General features: G+C 44.5%; 1 protein-coding gene across 1 annotated transcript in view; it reads right to left on the reverse strand.

Moving 5' to 3' along the window:
- Window positions 1-434: 434 nt before the first annotated feature.
- Window positions 435-19,140, reverse strand: part of SUSD1 (sushi domain containing 1) — a 135,131-nt gene continuing 116,425 nt past the window's right edge. The window contains exons 15-17 of the mRNA XM_040239531.1: window positions 18,374-18,413; window positions 5,816-5,915; window positions 435-5,468 (exon numbers count right to left, since the gene is read on the reverse strand). Of these exons, the coding sequence (XP_040095465.1) occupies window position 5,468; window positions 5,816-5,915; window positions 18,374-18,413 (141 nt within the window). The 3' untranslated portion in view covers window positions 435-5,467. The remainder of the gene's footprint in view (window positions 5,469-5,815; window positions 5,916-18,373; window positions 18,414-19,140) is intronic.

Raw genomic sequence — 19,140 nt, forward strand, 5'->3', positions numbered from 1 at the left:
TTCATTTTCATGCATTGGAGAAGGAAATGGCAACCCACTCCAGGGTTCTTGCCTGGAGAATCCCAGGGACAGAGGAGCCTGGTGGGCTGCCATCTATGGGGTCGCACAGAGTCGGACACGACTGAAGCAACTTAGCAGCAGCAGCTTGTAAGTTGAAAACTGTGCTGCGCTGTGCTCAATTGCTCAGTCATGTCCAACTCTTTGTGACCCCAAGGGCAGTAGCATGTCAGGTTCCTCTGTCCATGGGATTTCCCAGGCAGAATGTGAGTGGGTTGCCATTTCCTTCTCCAACAGATCCTCTAGACCCAGGGATCGAGCCCATGTCTCCTGCATTGGCAGATGGACTCTTTACCAGTGAACCACCCAGGAAGCCCAAGTCAAAAATTAGAATATGCTAGACAGGAACACACACAAACACTAAATGGAGACACATATCATGTTCTGGGATAGAAGTACTCTTTATTTAATACATCCCCAAGAAAAATATGAAGATCTGGGGGGGGGGAGGAATTTAACCAAATAATTCTTTAGTTTACATACAATAAATATGTATACATGAATAAATATATAATAAAACCTGAAGATACTTTGAGAATTAACAGAAAAAGGGTGGTAACTCATTTTCACTTGATATTAAAAAAACAAAAACCTATTTTAAACTCAAAGCAGGTGGTATCCCCATAGAGATAAATTAGTACAACAAAAGAGAAAGTTCGGAAATAGACTCTAGTATTTGATTCAGTATATGAGTCAAATCACCAGAGAAAAAAACAGCCGTCAAGGAATATATGTAGAACAACTGGCTAAACCATTTAGCAACAATAAAAATAAAAAAGACCCCTCCCAACCTCACTCCTTATACTAAAATAAGTTTCAGAACATTTAAAGACTTCAATTTTTTTTAATTGCTGAATTACAGTTATTATCTTGAGATTGGAAGGTCCTTCTAAGCATGGTTCCAAGGGCAAAATACATAAGAAAAAAGACTGATACCCTTGACTACACAGATTTAAAGTTTTTTTGTGGCAATGTATGACACAAACAAGGTCAAAGGGAAGTGATAAAGTAGAAAATGTGTTTACAACATAGGTGACAGTTAAGAGTGAAAATTGCCATAGTACAAAGAGCTTTTTCAAATCAATATAAGATTCAAGCCAACTACTGAGGAAAAAAAAAGGCACCCCAACAGAATTACAAAGGACCATCAACATGCAAAATAGAGAAATGAGAACAAAGCATTGGACGGTCATTTTCCACCTACCAGATTAATCAAGATTAAGGATATCAGTGATGCCACTTGTGTTGAGGCTTCCCGCCGGTGAGAGCATAAACTGGCATAAACCTTCTTTGAGATTCCTCTGATAATACGTAGTAAATCTAAAATGTATACAGTTTTCATTCTGACAACTTCGTGTCTAGGAATTTAGCCTGAATGATCATTGTATGCAACTGTATAGAGACATATAAAGATAGTAAACATCTGAAAACACTCTAAATACACAACACACAACAGAGTATTGGTTAAATAAATTATGGTACCAACTTTTAATGCTGTTACTCTTGACCTGAAAAAAATGTGGCCAGGATATGTTGATGGAGAAGAAGCATGTTAGAAACCATATGCCTTGCTTGACGCCGTTTTGGTAACCCTTAATTGTGCCCACAAAGTATGGATATGGAAACATAGCCATATCCACACACACACACATATATCACCAAAATGACTCATCCATTCTCTCTGAGACAATGGGCATGCACTCTTCTTAAAACTGATTTGCCTCACTGAATCACTTACCCACAGACACACAAAAAGGCACACCCTCTTTCCTCTCCAAAACTGAGCACTTGAGTTTAACCAACAAAGGCTGTAGGAGGCAAACAGTCCTTAAAAATACCATTTGATTGACTTCTACTACTACTGGCTTTCTCTTTGGTGAATCAAATGGAAAAATTAAAGGTGTAGGAAATCAAAATATGAGTTGGCAATATGAAGGGAGCCTTGAGAATTCTATTTTTACTTCCTTTAAAATCAATTTAAATATTAACTTTTTTCCAAGCTACTGCGGAATGTCAAAGATAATCAGTTCTGCTCTGGTCTTCATCTTAAAGGGCCCAGATGCAATTACAGGTCTGGAGTTATGGGTGGACAATTACCTATTTCCCCTAATTAACCTCCATCTATTTTGTTTTTTTTATGGCTCCCTCTAGAAGTGGTGAGGGAAGGTATCTACAGTGAAAAAATAAGTATAAAAAGGCGCAGGTGCTACAATACTAAAGGCAGTAACAGTATATATATTGTTATATATATATACATGGTTTGGAAATATAAAAACCTGACTCCCCCAAGAATCAAATGGTCCTGTCAAATCCCAAATGAGAAGTGGACTTCCTGCCAGAATATTTGGCCCCACAACTGAAGTTACGTATCTGTAAGAACCTATCTCTACATTTTGAAATGGAGAAATGATAACCCACGAGCTTCCCATCACAGAAAACTGCTGTGAGGATGGAATGAAAAAACATGTATAAACAAAAACTATGGTGGAGATAAATAAAAACTATGGGCACCAAAAACAAAAACAAAAAGTCAGCCAGGTAACCCTCCAATTTTTATTTTTAATTTATTAGGGCACTCAAGACTAAATCTTAGCACTCACCTCTATACACTGTCACCAAGACTGTTAAGAAAAGAGCCTTTCTCCATCTCTACTTGAGGACCAAGCTTTATTTAGTGGCCCTCAACTCTTTCGACAGAAGGATGCTGAATGCTTACAGGAAGACTCACCATTGGTCTCCTGTGATGCTCTCCTGCCTTAGCCAGGAATCCACTTGGGAAAAAAAGGATGGTGCTGTGGTAAAGCTAACCAGGTAAATTCAGAGAACTTAAAGCTGCCTTCATGTGTATGAGAAAATGGTCAGGAAAGAACTGCAGGAAAATGGTGCATCTTTTTTGCAAATGTTCAGCGCCTGCTTCTGTTAAGTATTAACACCAAGCAGTTCTGTGTTATAATCTGGAACACTCAGAAGAAGCAGCAAAGTCTATGTTTTTGCTATTTCAGTACTCTTTCATGAACTGCTTTTACGTTTCTGCACGTACCCAGAAGTACATTTTACTTCGTATTTTGTTAGTTGTTTTAGGTAGACACTTTTGACACCAAGCAAATGGGATTTCTTCCTTTCAACAACAGTTATGCTAAGTTCCCATATGGACAACTGTAGCTTCTTTGGCAGTTAATTTGAGACTGGATATTAGGGGGACCTACAGAAACATACGGTATTCACAGAACTGGCAATAGATAATAATGAGGGGAGGAGGCTCAGATTCTTTGAACAGAGGGGGCTTTGGAGGGAAATCCTTACTCATCAGGGACCTTACTCAATACTAACTGCAAGAATTTGTAATGATTCCCGAAATTAACCCAAGAGCTGTGAAAACAGTCTAAATGTGAATTGCTGCACATAAAAATTAAAAGTAGGAAGCTTTTTGTATTAGTCTGTTGAGAGTTCTACTCTATAGTTCACCTGAGATGAGGGCAGGCGTGGTTCTCATGTTGATCCTAAGTTGCAGCCTGAGCTGGTACCTCAGGACAAAGGACAACTATTCCTAACACTGTCCAGTGCTGGTCAGGGGCATGGCCGACAGCTGACCTTGAAAACCCAAGCGTCTCGGTACCACTTCACTCTCTCTGACTCTTTGCTGTTGAGAAGATACGCCTTGGGCTGGGAGCAGCTTCATAGAGAGCTTTCACCTGTTCTATTTCTGCCCGTGTCTCCTCATCAGCCCAAAAGCCCAGGCTGCTTAGATGTGCCCCTCACTGATGCCCAGGGAGCCAGTGGAGCATATGCCAGCCCACCACATTAGAAAGGCTGTCCCTTTTCTTTAGGACCCCAGTGTTGCCCAATTCTAGAACCACATTCATCTATGTTACACCCCGAGCTGGGCAATAAGCTGCCCCCCACCTTCTTCCCAAGTTCTCTATTCTCCAGGCCTGGAGAGAAAGGGAGAAGGTGGAAGAGGACACCACTGTCCCTTAGAGAAGCCACAAGGCTCTGTCCTTCTCCATTCCTGACTTGCTGAGCCTTGGAGTTACCCTGTAGTTTAGGGAGGAAAGTTCAGGAACACTGATTCGGGCTTCAAAAGTCAAATCGAATCCACTCCATCCGTCAATTCAGCATATTGACAACGGGCCCAAGATTGTTTAACACCTAATGTGTCATGGTTAGTGATAAAGTAACACTCATAGTCACTGATGTTGTAGATAAAACGCAGGATCATGTCAACCACATTGTTCCCCTCTCCTGTAAACACAGAGGCTCTGGCCACGGGCTTCATACTATCGCGACCTATTGTTATCACACGAACCCTCAATCTAAAGCACATTTTTAGGAAGCAGTGATAAAAAATTTAATCAAGGCTGCTATAAACGTTCATGTGGAAGAGAACTAAGTTAACAGAATATTTTTTAACTGGAAGAAGACTCATGGCTTTTGAATACATATAAGACAAAGGGAACTGTATCAAAGTAATGGCTGCCTACCAGACACTGCAAGGAACTTACCGGAATGGCCAAGATAGTATACTTTCTTTTTCTTTCTTCCCTTTTTTCAGTATTTTAAAACACTTTATTTATTCATTTTGGCCACACCACACAACATCTTAGTTCCCCCACCAGGAAGGAACCCATGTCCCTTGCAGTGGAAGCATGGAGTCTTAACCACTAGACCACCAGGGAAGTCCCAGGCTAGCATGCTTTCTAGTTAGTGGGTCACTAACTGCAGGAAAAGGGGTGCTTCTAAAGTGTCTGACATGTTTGCCTCAGCCATGATCTCTATCCTTCGCACTGATGTCCCTCCTAGAGTCAAACTCTAGCCCACATCTCCATGTATCTCACTGGTGGCGGTGTCGTCACTAAGTCATGTCTTACTCTTGCAACCCCATGGACTATGGCCTGACAGGCTTCTCCGTCCATGGGATTCTCCAGGCAAGAATACTGGAGTAGGTTGCCATTTCCTTCTCCAGGGGATCTTCCCAACCTAGGAATCAAACTTGGGTCTCCTGCACTGCAGGCAGATTCTTTACCAATTGAGCTATAAGGGAAGCCTGGCTATGTCATTACTTATTGTAAAAGAACAGATTCTGAATTCATAACAGAGATGCTCTGAAGGAAGAGGCAGAGACCCTCAGGCATCACTTGGAGGAGAACACAGGCCCAGCCCAAGTGACCTGCAGCCTGGGGTCAATATCACACAGTACATCAAGGTTCTCAGGTTCAGAGATACAGGGAAGACAGCAGCAATTCCTGAGTGTCCTCCTTGGGGGGATGCCAAAGAGATAGTGACTGTCTTGAATCTAGGAATGGGACTGCAGGTCCACGCACACACGGGGCGTCTGCGCAGACCCCTGAGAAGCTGTCACGCCATCTGCTCCAGCAGCAGAGCGTCCCCTTCAGACAGTGCCTGCCGGCGATCTAGACACAGAGGAGGAAAAGAGAGTTCACTGACACACGCTGGTTTTCCCATGGCGATCCCCATGTGCACAGGAAGCAGCCCGGGAGACCTGCCACGTGTGTGGGCGGCCAGGGAGCCATCACTGACCTTGCTCTTTTCCTGGGACTGGAGGGCATTCCCCATCCGACCCTGCCCCCACCCAAGGTGCAGAGTCACTCATGCCTTTCACCTGCTGAGTATCTGTGGAGCGCAGGACAACTGCCCCCCACACCCTCTTTGACCCTCCTCGATCCCAGCTGTTCCTCACTGTTCCAACCCCCTCCTCCCTCCATTCCACTCATTTCTCAAAAATGACGGTCTCACATACCACACTGCTGAGAAGGAGAGGGATGCGAGGACAATCACGACAGCCACGGAGCCCAGCCCAACGCCCAGCATCTGAGGCAGCAAGAGTGTGAGCGATGAACCTGTGAGACGACAACCACACCGTGAGCCCACAGCGTCCGGAATCACGGCGCTCCCAGGAGCTGGACTACCTGCGCTCACTCTGCATTAACCAGAGCTTGACCCTGTTTAATAAGCCATCCCCAGAAGGCCCAGAGCGCCTCTGGGCCCCTTGAGCTGGCCCTGAGAACAGGGCATCAGGGAAACACTGTCCCATGGCACTTTTGAAAAGGGAGCATAAAAACTAGGCCACATTCTAACTTGAATGTAACTTCAAGGGATAAAAGCTGATCTTTTCGGGGCACACAAATGCATACTTCTTCGTGTGCCCATCCTCCTTCAAGTCAATTCCACTTGATCAGCTTTTATGGGCAGATTTCCTTTCCCTTGAGGAGGATGTCATTCTGACATCATTTGGAGTTTTGCTCCAAATATGGTAGTTTAGCTTGGTAGTCAAATACAGCAAACAAATTGTTGAGTAGAGTCATCTGTCACTTTTCCCACACATCAATAAGGGTGCTACCTCCCTGCTCTGTTCAGCAGGTTGCCATGAGGATAAAATAAGAAAATTGATGTAAAAACTCTTTGAAAGGCATTCATATGTTCTATTTGGGGGTGCCTCGCATGCCAACTCCAGGGAGATCCCTGATTGTTAACGGGAAAACACCCACATTTGAGTCGCACATTTGGGCCAAATGACTAAATCAGAGGATCATGTTCCAAACTAAAGGCCTCATTTTAATTTGCAAGCACTTACTTACCACTTATTATGTGCCAGACACTGATCGAAAAACCTCTCCTAACCACCCGCTGGGTACCACGATAATAGCACCAAGTATTATTACACTGGGCACTATTATTATTCCCATTTTATAGAAGAAGAACCTAGACATGGAATGGTTAAGAAACTCCCCCAAGGTCACCCAGCTACTAAATGATAGAGCCGGCACTCAAACCCAAGCTGCCTGACCCTGGGGTCTTTGCTTGACCACAGCACCATGCTCTCCCAGTGCAGATCTCAATCCAGCTTTATCTGCAGCAAAGTGGTCCATATTCTTTCCCCAAAGTCAGGGGGCTCAGACCAGATCTTTCCTCCACAGGCTGATGATGCTGGGGCCTCGGGCTGTGGTAGTTCAAATTCCTCTTTGGAAGAACAAAAATCTGTACAATGGAGCCACCAGACTTTAAGATCTCGGGAGGCTGACTACATACATAGAATTTAAAAAATAATGCCAGCAAGCCATGGAATAAGTTTAAGGATGGGCATCCATTTCCAAAAACTTCCAGATGATTTGTTACAGCTGTCATTGTTGGAATACCATGGGGGATCTTCTGGGGCCCCTCTCAGATACCGAAATCTTTAGATGCTCAAGTCCCTTATGTAAAATGGTACAGCACTTGCTTATAACCTGCTGTACGTTTTAATTCATCTCCAGATTATGGGCTTCCTTGGTAGCTCAGACGGTAAAGAATCTGCCTGCCATGCAGGAGACCAGGGTTTGATCCCTGGGTCAGGAAGTTCCCCTGAAGAAGGGAATGGCTACCCACTCAAGTATTCTTTTTTTTTTTTAATTTATTATTATCATTATTATTTTTACTTTACTCTTGCCTGGAAAATTCCATGGACAAAGAAGCTTGGTGGGCTACAGTCCATGGAATCACAAAGAACTGGACACGACTGAGTGACTAACTATAATACCTAATACAATACAAATGCTATGTAAATAGCTGTAAAAACAAAGTAAATGCTAGGTAAACAGTTGCCAGTGTGCAGCATATTCAATTTTTGCTTTTTGGAACTTTCTGGAATTACTTTTTCTGAATATTTTCAATCCACAGTTCATTGAATCCATGAACGTGGAGACTGCAGACACGGAGGGCCAACCGTATTTCATTTTTCTGTACCCTCCTTTTACTGGTGCCCCAGGCATATGCTTAGTCCACCCCCTAGGTAACCCAGCACTGCCTTGGAAGAGCTGAAAACAGCAAAAGCAAATATCTGCTACGGTAAGGGGAGAGAAGCTTAAGAGGAAAAATAGCCCTTGAGCTTGAGACCCTCAAAACAGAGATGACTTAATTCCCTGGCAGTGAATGTAGTATGTTTGAGAACTCTTAACCACTTCAACATCAATTCTGTGCTGTCTAACACAGTAGCCACTAGCCCCATGTGGCTATCTAAATCTAAATTAATTTAAATTAAATTAGATTTGAAATTCAGTTTCTACAATGAGGTACCACTTCACACCAGTCAGAATGGCCATCATTAAAAAATCTACAAATAGCCAATTTTTCTCTAAATGTCCTGCTGCTGCTGCTGCTAAGTCACTTCAGTCGTGTCTGACTCTGTGCGACCCCAGAGACGGCAGCCCACCAGGCTCCCCTGTCCCTGGGATTCTCCAGGCAAGAACACTGGAGTGGGTTGCCATTTCCTCCTCCAATGCATGAAAGTGAAAAGTGAAAGTGAAGTCGCTCAGTCATGCCCGACTCCTAGCAACCCCATGGACTGCAGCCTATCAGGCTCCTCCGTCCATGGGATTTTCCAGGCAAGAGTACTGGAGTGGGGTGCCGTTGCCTTCTCCGTCTAAATGTCCTATGGACATCTAATAACAGCATATGAGATACAAAATACATTTAAAATTTTGTGGGATATAAGATTGGGTCTTCCCTGGTAGCTCACCTGTTAAACCTCAGTTTGATTTCTGGGTTGAGAAGTTTCCCTGGAGAAGGGATAGGCTACCCACTCCAATATTCTTGGGCTTCTCTGGTGGCTCAGATGGTAAAGAATCTGCCTGCAATGCGGGAGACCTGGGTTCGATCCCTGGATTGGGAAGATCCCCTGGAGGAGGGGATGGCAACCCACTCCAGTATTCTTGCCTGGAGAATTCCCATGGACAGAGGAGCCTGGCAGGCTACAGTCCACAGGGTAGCAAAGAGTCAGGCACAACTGGGCAACTAAGCACAGCAACTAAGCACAACTAGGCACAGGATATAAGATTAATAGAAATCTATTATATTTAAATTATTAATGACATCATTCAAGATGTTCCTATTCTTATTTTTTCTGCACTTGATAAAATATTCTCAGATCAATGTTAATATGTCTCACTATGAGTATATATTATTTCTTTTCTCTTATAATTCTTCTGATTTTTGCTTTATGTATCTTTGTTTCCTTGTTGTCAGGGGTCTAAGGGTTTATGATGTCTATCTTCTTTGTGAATTGTACTTTTTATCATTAAAAAATTCATCTTTGTTTCATTTAAAAATAAATAAATAAATTTGATTTAAAAAATAAAGAGGAAATTCTAATTTACCAATTATACCAATATATCATACTGTAAAAAAAAAAAGAGCCTACAAATAACAAATGTTGGAGAGGGTATAGAGAAAAGGCACCCTTCTATACTGTTGGTGGGAATTGAAATAGTTCTATGCTATAAGTTGGTATAGCCACTGTGGAAAACGATATGGAGGCTTCCCAGAAAACTAAAATTAGAATCACCACATGATCCAACAATCCCACTCCTGGGAATATACCCACATAAAACTACAATTCAAAAAAATGCATGCACCCCTGTGTTCAGAGCAGCACTATTCACAATAGCCCAAACATGGAGACCACCTAAATGTCAACGGACAGATGAACAGATACAGATGTGGCACATATATACAATGGAATACTACGCAGCCATAAAAAAGAACGACACAATGCCATGCACAGCAGCACGGACATAACTGGAGATTATCACACTAAGCGAAGGGAGTCAGAAAGAGAAAGACAAACATCACAGGATATCTCTTACAATGTGGAATCTAAAATACGGCACAAATGAACTCATCTACAAAACAGAAACAGTTTCAGAGACATGGAGAATGGACCTATGGCTGCCAAGGGGAGGGAGAAGGATGGACTGGGAGTCTGGGGTTGGGAGATGCAAACCACACATTCAGAATGGACAAACAACAAGGTCCGATTGTACAGCACAGGGAACTACATTCACTCTCCTATGGTAAACCAGAATGGAATAGAATATAAAAAAGAATGTCTATATGCGCTTAACCGAGTCACTTTGCTGAACAGCAGATTGGCACAACATTGAAAGTCCGCTATACTTCAATTTTAAAAATTTGAAACAAAAATTCAGTTTCTCAGTCACACTCTTTTAAGTGCACATTTCAAGTGCCTGGCAGTCACTTGTGACGCATGGCAACCACGCTGGACAACACACTTTTAAAACCTTTCCGTCACTGCAGAAATCTACAGCCTGGCGTGGCTCAGATCTCTACAACCAGGCTGAGAGCCGTGTCATTCTACTGGAGACTCTCCAGAGGAGCCAGCACAGCAAAAGCAGAGTAGACACACCTTTTCCTAAAGAGCCAGGCAAACGATTCCCTCAGAAAGTGTTTTCAAGAGACTTTCTAGAAAAGCATGATGCATGTTGCCTGGCTACTTTTGGTATTCAGAAGAAAAAGGCCTTCACATTTTTAAGAAGCCATATTATAAAACGGGAGGAGGCGCTCTGATTAAATTGGAAATTAAGAAAGAAAAAATCAGGAGTGACTTGAATGACTAGATATTAAAACAGTACAGTATCAGTACAGGAAAGAATACATCGGAACAAAATAGAAAGCCCAGGGTCTTTCGTGGTGGTCCAGTGGTTAGGAATCCGCCTGCCAGTGCAGAGGTCACAGGTTTGATCCTTGGTCTGGGAAGATTCCACACGCCTTGGGGCAACTAAGCCTGTTGGCCGCAACTACTGAGCCTGAGCTCTAGAGCCCGGGCTCTGCGACAAGAGAAGCCACCACAATGAGAAGCCCATGTACCACAGCAAAGACACAGTGCAGTCAAAAATAAATAAAATTTAAAAAAAGCTCAGAAATAGACACAAATATATAAAAGAATTTCAAAGCTTGAGTACTGCAGTCAGCTTGACCAAGTCTGTATTGGGCACTACCACTTCCCAACTGTGTGACTTTGGGCAAGTTATTCAGCCATTCTGGGCCTCAGTTTCCCCATTGAGGGATGCTCCAATAATATGGGAATCATAGCCACAGTATCCACCTTATGAGATTATTGTGAGAAATAATTGAGTTCAGACAGGTTAGAACTGTGCCTGGCACACCATAAGCAATTGCAAATGTTACTGTTGCTAATATTGGCACGATTCTTGCTGGTAGAACAGCTCCTGGTTTTATGTCTTTTTTTCTACATTGTACATGTACTCTGCGAACTTGAGTCAATCCAATCACAGTATAGCCACATGCTTCTTTAGGGACTTCCCACATTAATTTTTTACTGAGAAAATTTACAACCAGCCAATGGGTATTACATTTTTCAAAGCTCTGCCATCTGGCTAACCCTCCCTTCCATGATCTCATGTCATTTTTCTTCTCAGTCACTTGTAGAATATTCTTTTAGAAACCCGAGTGAATCATGTGTATATCCTAGATTCTCAGTGACTTGTTCTTTAACCAGTTAATCCATTAGGCTTAAACCAGTCTCTGTAGGGTGGCTCCCTGAAGAGGTATAGGGCTCAGAAGGAGTGACAGGGCTTCCCTGGCCTTATCTTTAACCTCTTCACTAATGGAAATATCACAGGTGCTGAAGAATCCGTTTAAAAGGCCCCATTCCTACTCTTAGATTTTGTGACAGCTTGAGGACTTCCTATGGTTACAGACTTTTTTCATGAATTTACACCAGCAGGGTCATTTTCTGAAAGCAACAATTCTGTTCTCCAAAAGGTGCAAATAATGGTACTGTGAATTCTATTTAGTGTGTTAAATTTCTCTCTGCTATTCCAGGGTTCCCTTGCTTGGATCCCCTGAGGAGTGCATGTGTGCATGCTAAGACGCTTCAGTGGCATCCGACTCCGTGCAACCCCATGGACTGTAGCCCACTAGACTCCTCAGTCCGTGGGATTCTCCAGGCAAGAATACCGGAGTGGACTGCCATGCCCTCCTCCGGGGGATTTTCCTGACCCAGGGATTGAACCTGGATGTCCTGTCTCCTGCATTGACAGACGGGTTCTTTACCACTAGTGCTATCTGGGAAGTCACTCCTGAGAAGTAGAAGATGGCAAAGGAGATCAAAGTAGAAAACTAATTTAGAGATAAATAAAACCTGATGAATCAGTAAAATTATTGAATTCATCCTCTCTTGCAGCTTAACAAATTACCATAGACTTAGCAGTAGCACCCATTTATCAGGTCACAGTTCCGTGGGTCAGAAGTTCAGGCACACTGACTGGGTTCTCAGCTCAGGGTCTTACAGAGCTGAAATAAGGATGGCAGGAGGTCTGCATTTCCCTCTGAAGTCTCTGGAGAAGAATATACTTACAAGCACATGCAGCTTGTGGGCTAAATTCAGTTCCCTGCTGTTGTAGGACTGAGGTCCCCATTTTATTACTGGCTGTCAGCCAAGGGCGGCTCAGCTCCTGTAGGCTGCCAGCATCCTTGCCATGTGGTCCTCCCCATCTTCAAAGCCAGTAGGAGAAATCTTTATATCAAATGGATCTCTCCCTTGGAACCTCCAAATTCCCCTGTCTCTGACTTCTGCTGCTAAGTCGCTTCAGTCGTGTCCAACTCTGTGTGACCCCAGAGACGGCAGCCCACCAGGCTCCCCCATCCCTGGGATTCTCCAGGCAAGAACACTGGAGTGGGTTGCCATTTCCTTCTCCAATGCAGGAAAGTGAAAAGTGAAAGTGAAGTCGCTCAGTCGTTTCTGACTCTTCGAAGCCCCATGGACTGCAGCCCACCAGGCTCCTCCATCCATGGGATTTTCCAGGCAAGAATACTGGGGTGGGGTGCCATTGCCTTCTCCCTCTGACTTCTAGACACAGATTTAAAGGGCTCACATGATAAGATCAAGGCCACCTGGATAATCTCCCTATTTGGGACTCCAGTCACATCTTTAAATACTTTCACAGCAACAACTAGAATAGTCTACGAATAAGTAAGAGCAGGTGGGTGTACCCCAGGGACCAGGAATTTGTGAGGCTGTATTATTAAGAGAATACTACCTACTACAATTATGAAGGTTCAAAATGAGTGTGTGTGTATGAATGTATATATACACAGGTACAGCATATTCATACATATTCCTACCCACTAGGCTTATATCTGGATGTCAATCTTCTCTGGCTTATTTGATAGTATTGCACCTGCTATGCTTCATTTTTCATCAAACTGTACTACTAGTTCCCCAGTAATCATTCAACCCAATCCAATAAAGTTTGGTTAAATACCTATGCTTACCAGGCACTGCTCTCGCTCTTCAAATGCTGTCCCTCAAGGGTATGAAATCTAGTGAGAAAAGATAAGTGCACCAGTGGCTTGAAAGTACAGTAGAATGGCTAAAGAGAGGGAGAGGAGAGAGATCCTGTCCTGTTGAGGAAATCTTTAAAGTGTCAAGGAGAAAATGGCATTTGATTTTAATCTTGAAGAACAGGAGGGACTGTAATAAATAGAAATTGCAGGAAGATTATAGGGTGATCCAGGTGAAAGTAAGCACAGAATCATATGAGCAAAGACATTCAGGAGAGAAAAAAAGGGACATAGGCAGAGAAGTATGGGCACATTGGTTTAAATGGAGAAGAATGGAGATGCAATCAGAAGGGTACATCGATGTCCAACTGAGGCCTTGGACCCCAGACTAAGAAGTACTGGCAGGACTTCCCTGGCGGCCAGTGGTTAAGAATCTGCCTGCCAGTGCGGGAGACTCGGGTTTGATCCCTGGTCCAGGAAGATCCCCCCTCCCGCGGAGCAGCTAAACTGTGCACCACAGCTACTGAGCTGGCACTCCCCAAGACAAATCACCGCAGTGAGAAGCCTGTGCACCGTAAGAAAGAGCAGCCCCTACTCACTGCAACCATAGAAAGGCTGTGTGCAGCAACAGGGACACAGCGCAGCCAAAAGATACATACATAAATTCCCCCCAAAGTAATTTTTTAAAAAAAGAAGTAGTGGAGAACACTGGAGGGACCACCAGGGGAAACCAGAAAAGCAGTCCTGCACCTTATTAACATGTCGGGCAGCAGGGTAGGCTGGAGGGAAGAGGGAACCCCTGAACACTCTTGTGGGAGATAAGAAATAGGCTTGGCCAGTCATCCAAGGACCTCTGCTCAGGGAGTGAACACAGAAATGACAGAGAGGCCTGCCCAAGTGCAAAATGTGGGCTAAAAGAGAAAGAGGAGGGGTCATGAATGACTCAGAGGTTTCATGCCTGTGACTAAAGAATGTTCCCTGATGAGAATGTACACTTTCTCATCATCTCACATATCAGATGATCTTGTGCTATGACTCAAGAAAACACAGGCTCAAGTCCTTTGTGGCTGGAAAGGATCGCAGAGATCTTGGAGGAAGGCAATGTAGAACCAGCCAAGTTAAATACAATTTACAAGACACTCGACTGATTACAAGCAGGACTCAGGCAAGGGAGCTCAGGCCTCGGCTCCCTTGATGGGTTTCCCATCAAACCCACTGCTGGCTCCCTGGTCGTCATCACAAAGCCCTCTTAGGGGAATGTATGAAAGGTGAAATAGCACAATTCATCAGCGGGCAAAAGCAAGAATGGGGCTGTTGACTGGCACGAGTGAACCAAAACAATCTCAGGACTAATTTGGATCCTAGTTTTCTCCAGATTACTTTCTGAAAAGGCAGTCTCCAAAACTTCGGCAAAAGGAGACTGCCAGTTGAGTGGCCACCCAAGTAAACCCTGTACATAGATGTATCTGTGCGAGCGTCCCCTTCAGAATTTCAACACCACAGTGGGTTTTCTATTATCTCAGAGCTTTCTAGTAGCTTGTATTTAAAGGTTCAAACTCTCTTTCAATATGAGGGGAAAAGGGTACTGCCAAAAATGACTTAGATATTTCCAAAGCAAAATCTTTCCTGTTAATCTCAGTAAAATGACCATGGCCAGCTCTTCGGCCATATCTTCTATCTAGTTTGAGTTTGTTACTTACACCAAACAGCTGTGGAAAGTAGTAGATTCTGGAAGCTATTGTTTCTGAAGGGCCTATCCACAATGCTTGTATGCCTCCATTTTTTGGATAGAAACACCTCTTTTCCTTGTAGGAACTCCTTTCCGCCCTTTAAGCTTTTGGGAATGGATTGGTAGAAAAATTTCCAAATGTTGGAATGTGTGATTGTTTCTCCATCATTTAACTCCAAGAACGGGAGCTTAGCTGACCGGAAAGCAGAAATGTACTGGCGCACATCTTTGTTAAGAGAGGCCCTCACTTGTGATGCTAAGTGAAGTTAAATCAGACAGAGAAAGACAAATGCAGTATGATCTCAATGACACATGGAATCTTAGAAAGCTGAAGTCACAGAAACAGAGTATCGTGGTGGTTGTCAGGGGCTGGGGGGTAGGGGAAATGAGATATTGATCAAAGGGTATAAACTTCCAGACGTAAGATGGGTAAGGTCTGGGGATCTAGTGTATAGCGTGGTGGCTACAGTTAACAGTACTGTATTGTACACTTGGAAGCTGCTAGGAGAGTAGATCTTAAATATTCATATATGCACAGATTTTATATATATATAAATTACATATTATAAGGTGATTATGCGAGGTGATGGAGATAGTAACTAACCTTATGGCGGTAATCATTCTGCAGTATATACATGAATCAAATCACACTAAACACCTTAGTGAGTGAAATCGCTCAGTTGTGTCCGACTCTTTGCGACCCCGTGGACTGTAGCTCCCCAGGCTCCTCCGAACATGGGATTCTCCAGGCAAGAATACTGGAGTGGGTTGCCATTTCCTTCTCCAGGAGATCTTCCCGACCCAGGGATTGAACCCAGGTCTCCTGCATTGCACGCAGACGCTTTAACCTCTGAGCCACCAGGGAAGCCTGGTAAACACCTTAAATTCACACAACATTATATGTAAATTATTTTCACAAGAAAACTGAAGAAAGAGAGAGAGGCCCTCACTACCTGGCAATATACAATCCAAGACGGCTGACGGTCAGGTAATGCTCAATGCTCAGATGAAAAGCCATGTGCGCTACCCTTGTTGGAAGTTGGTGTGATGAGAAATAAAAAGATGGGAAATTAGGTTAGGGGATAAGCAGACTTCCCTGATAGCTCAGTCGGTGAAGAATCCACCTGCAATGAGGGAGAACTGGGTTTGATCCCTGGGTTGGGAAGATCCCCTGGAGAAGGTAAGTCTACCCACTCTAGTAGTCTGGCCTGGAGAATTCCACGGACTATATAGTCCATGGGGTTGCAAAGAGTTGGACATGACTGAGCAACTTTCACTTTCAGACAAATAAAGGAAGCTTAGTTCTCCAGGTTTCCCCCAATCATTTCCTGCTAGGTACCCTCCACCGACAGGGTAACACAGCCCCCAGTTGTAAAGCACCACCTAGTGGATCCCTCCTGGAAGCAGGTGATGCAGGCTTTTCCTAACCAACCCAGCCTATTGTTTTATGCTGCTCTGAGGTGAGGGACAGATGTAAGGAGTTAAACTGATACTCCAGGCTACAGCAGAATTCCTCAGCCAGTTGCTAGGATGCATGAACCACGAGGAAAAGGTCCAGATTCAAAAAGGTCATAAACTTGACAAGATTTCTGGTATTAGCTACAAATTAATGGAATTCCTATGAGTCAAATCCAGTGGCTGGCTGCCCTCTGGTTTACAGAAATGTCCTGCCAGGGAAATCCCAGCCTGGTGAACAAGACCTGTGGTAGCTCAATCCCTAAGGCAACTCCTCCACCCAGATCACTGCCCCCCAGAAGCAGAAGGTTTGAGCTGTAGGGTCCTCAGCAGGCTCCTCCCCACTGCATCTCTAGAGAGAGCTCTGGAGCAAAGGGACAAGGTGCTCTCCCATCAATCAGGCAGAGCCAGAGGCAGCCAAACTGACTGAGCAGGTGACCCATTCTGCTGCCAGCCCAGGAGAGGCTTGCTTTTCCTGTCCAGCAGGATGGCGTCACTGGTATTGGTCCCCGGGCAACTGCATGGTTCTTTTGCAGGAGAAGGCCGGGGCTGGGGGGGTGGGGGCAGGGGACTGTGCTGGGTCTTAGTTGCAGTGTGCAGGCTTCTTTAGTTGTTGCATTTTGGGCTTCTCTAGTTGCAATGCATGAACTCTAGAGTGTGGCAGGCTCAGTAGTTGCGGAGCACGGGCATAGTTGCCCTGCAGCATGTGGGATCTTAGTTTCCCAACCAGAGATCGAACCTGCGTCCCCTGCACCAGAAGGCAGATTCTTGACCACTGGACCACCATGGAAGTCTTGCACAGCTTGGTTCTTTATCTTTTCTTCCCACTTTTTAATGATTTTGTTTATTTAGTTAGTTATTTTTTGGCTGTGCTGAGTCTTCATTGCATCACGAGGGCTTTCTCTAGTGGCAGCATGTGGGGGCTACTCTCTAGTTGCAGTGTACAGGCTTCTCGTTGCAGTGGTCTCTCGTTGCAGAGCACGGCGGCTCACAGGCTCAGCTGCCCCACAGCATGTGGGATCCTCCAGGACCAGGTACCAAACCAGTGTCCCCTGTACTGAAAGGCGGACTCCTAACCACTAGACCACCAGGGAAGCCCTTTTTCTCCTTTCTAAATGAATGTATTTATTGTGATTATCCACCTCTCCCTTTCCTATTATATATTGCGATTTGAGAACAGTTTAATTTGCCATTTAATCACAGATTGCTAAGCAGATCATGAGAAGTACTAAGTCAATAGGAATGGATCATCCCTTGGTCTTGGACCTGGATTTAGTACAGATCCACCTTTGGACTGTCTTCCTCTTGGGTTCCATTTTTGGTTACATGGAGGATAATTCCACTTTCTTAATGGAGGATGTTTTTCTAAATTTGTGTGTGTGTGTGTGTGCGCGTGTACATGAGAAGTAGCCAAATGGTTGAAAGCAGTGGACTGATTGTAGCTCTTTGCTTTGGTCTGTCAACATGGTTTGCTGTTCCTATTTTCCTGATGGGGATCATACGCCCCTCTCAATGCAACCCTTGTGGGATTGCCCATCACACTGATCTGCCCCCCCAACCAGCCATGCCAGTAAGCCCCAAACCCCAGGTAGGGTGATCACACTACCCCATCTCCTCTTAACAGTGATTCTTCCAATGGATAGTCACCTGCCTAGGAGAAGAGACTCCTGGAACTGAAAAGCAGTCTGTGCCCACTGACGTGGCTAACGTGGGGCAGCGGCTGCCCATCCTGCACCCCCCCCCGCATAGTTCACAGTAGAAGAAAGTGAAGCCAGCTCACACTTAGAAACAGAGGAGACGAGAGACAGAGAGAAAGGGAGAGTCCTACTCGTGGTGTTAAGAGCCCCGTCCCAGTTCCTGGCGATGCCACTTGGGTTCTGATTCCCTGCGCTCCCACCGCCCCCATCCTTTTCAGCTATGGCTAGTCTGAGATGTGCTTCCATCACCTGTGACAGTTTAAAAAGAAATCTCATTAACAGACACTTCATGCTGCCAAGTGAACAGAGGAGACCTGAGGACAGAAAATGGTTTTACCTTTTACATGAGCCCAGACTGCACAGGCACTTCTTCTCACCTGTAAAGGAAAGTAAAGCAACATATATAACTGGGCGGCATGTGATGTCCGTTTAAATAATACACCTTTGCCCTCCAAGTTGCAGGGTTTTATCTCTTATTTTGGACAACATGATGTTTAATGTCTCACCCTGGGGACCTACCTGGTGGTTCAGTGGTTAAGATAGCATCACCAGCTCAATGGACATGAATTGGAGCAAACTCTGGGAGACAGTGGGGGACAGAGGAGCCTGGCATGCTGCAGTCTATGGGGCCACAAAGAGTCAGACATGACTTAGCGACTGAACAGCAAAAACAATCAGTGGTTAAGACTCTGTGCTTCCCCTGCAGGGGTTGCTGGTTCAAACCCTGGTCAGGGAAGTAAGACTCTGCATGCTGCACAGTGTGGCCAAAAACGAAAAGTCTCATTCAGCTGTAACATCTTACAAGTTAGCCTTATGATCACCAAGCATTCAAAGGGTCTGGCAGGGCAACAGAGACAAAAGTGAGCCTAGGAATGATGACCCTAAAGCTTTCTAATGGTTCTCAGCAAGTACACACTCCAGGGAAAGAGCAGGCATGCCGGCGAATTCCATTCCCCTTGCCAGCTCTCAGCAACTGGCACTGACTGCCTGGAGAATGACGTTGAAGAGGATTCCAAGGTCACATCCAGGTTCAGCAAGACACAGTGATGCACCTTATGGGCAAGGCTGTGAGAAGGCCTGGGACATACGAATACTTCTCTAGAT

Source organism: Oryx dammah, unplaced genomic scaffold (genome assembly GCF_014754425.2).
Source record: "Oryx dammah isolate SB20612 unplaced genomic scaffold, SCBI_Odam_1.1 HiC_scaffold_1, whole genome shotgun sequence".
NCBI classification, from domain to species: domain Eukaryota; kingdom Metazoa; phylum Chordata; class Mammalia; order Artiodactyla; family Bovidae; genus Oryx; species Oryx dammah.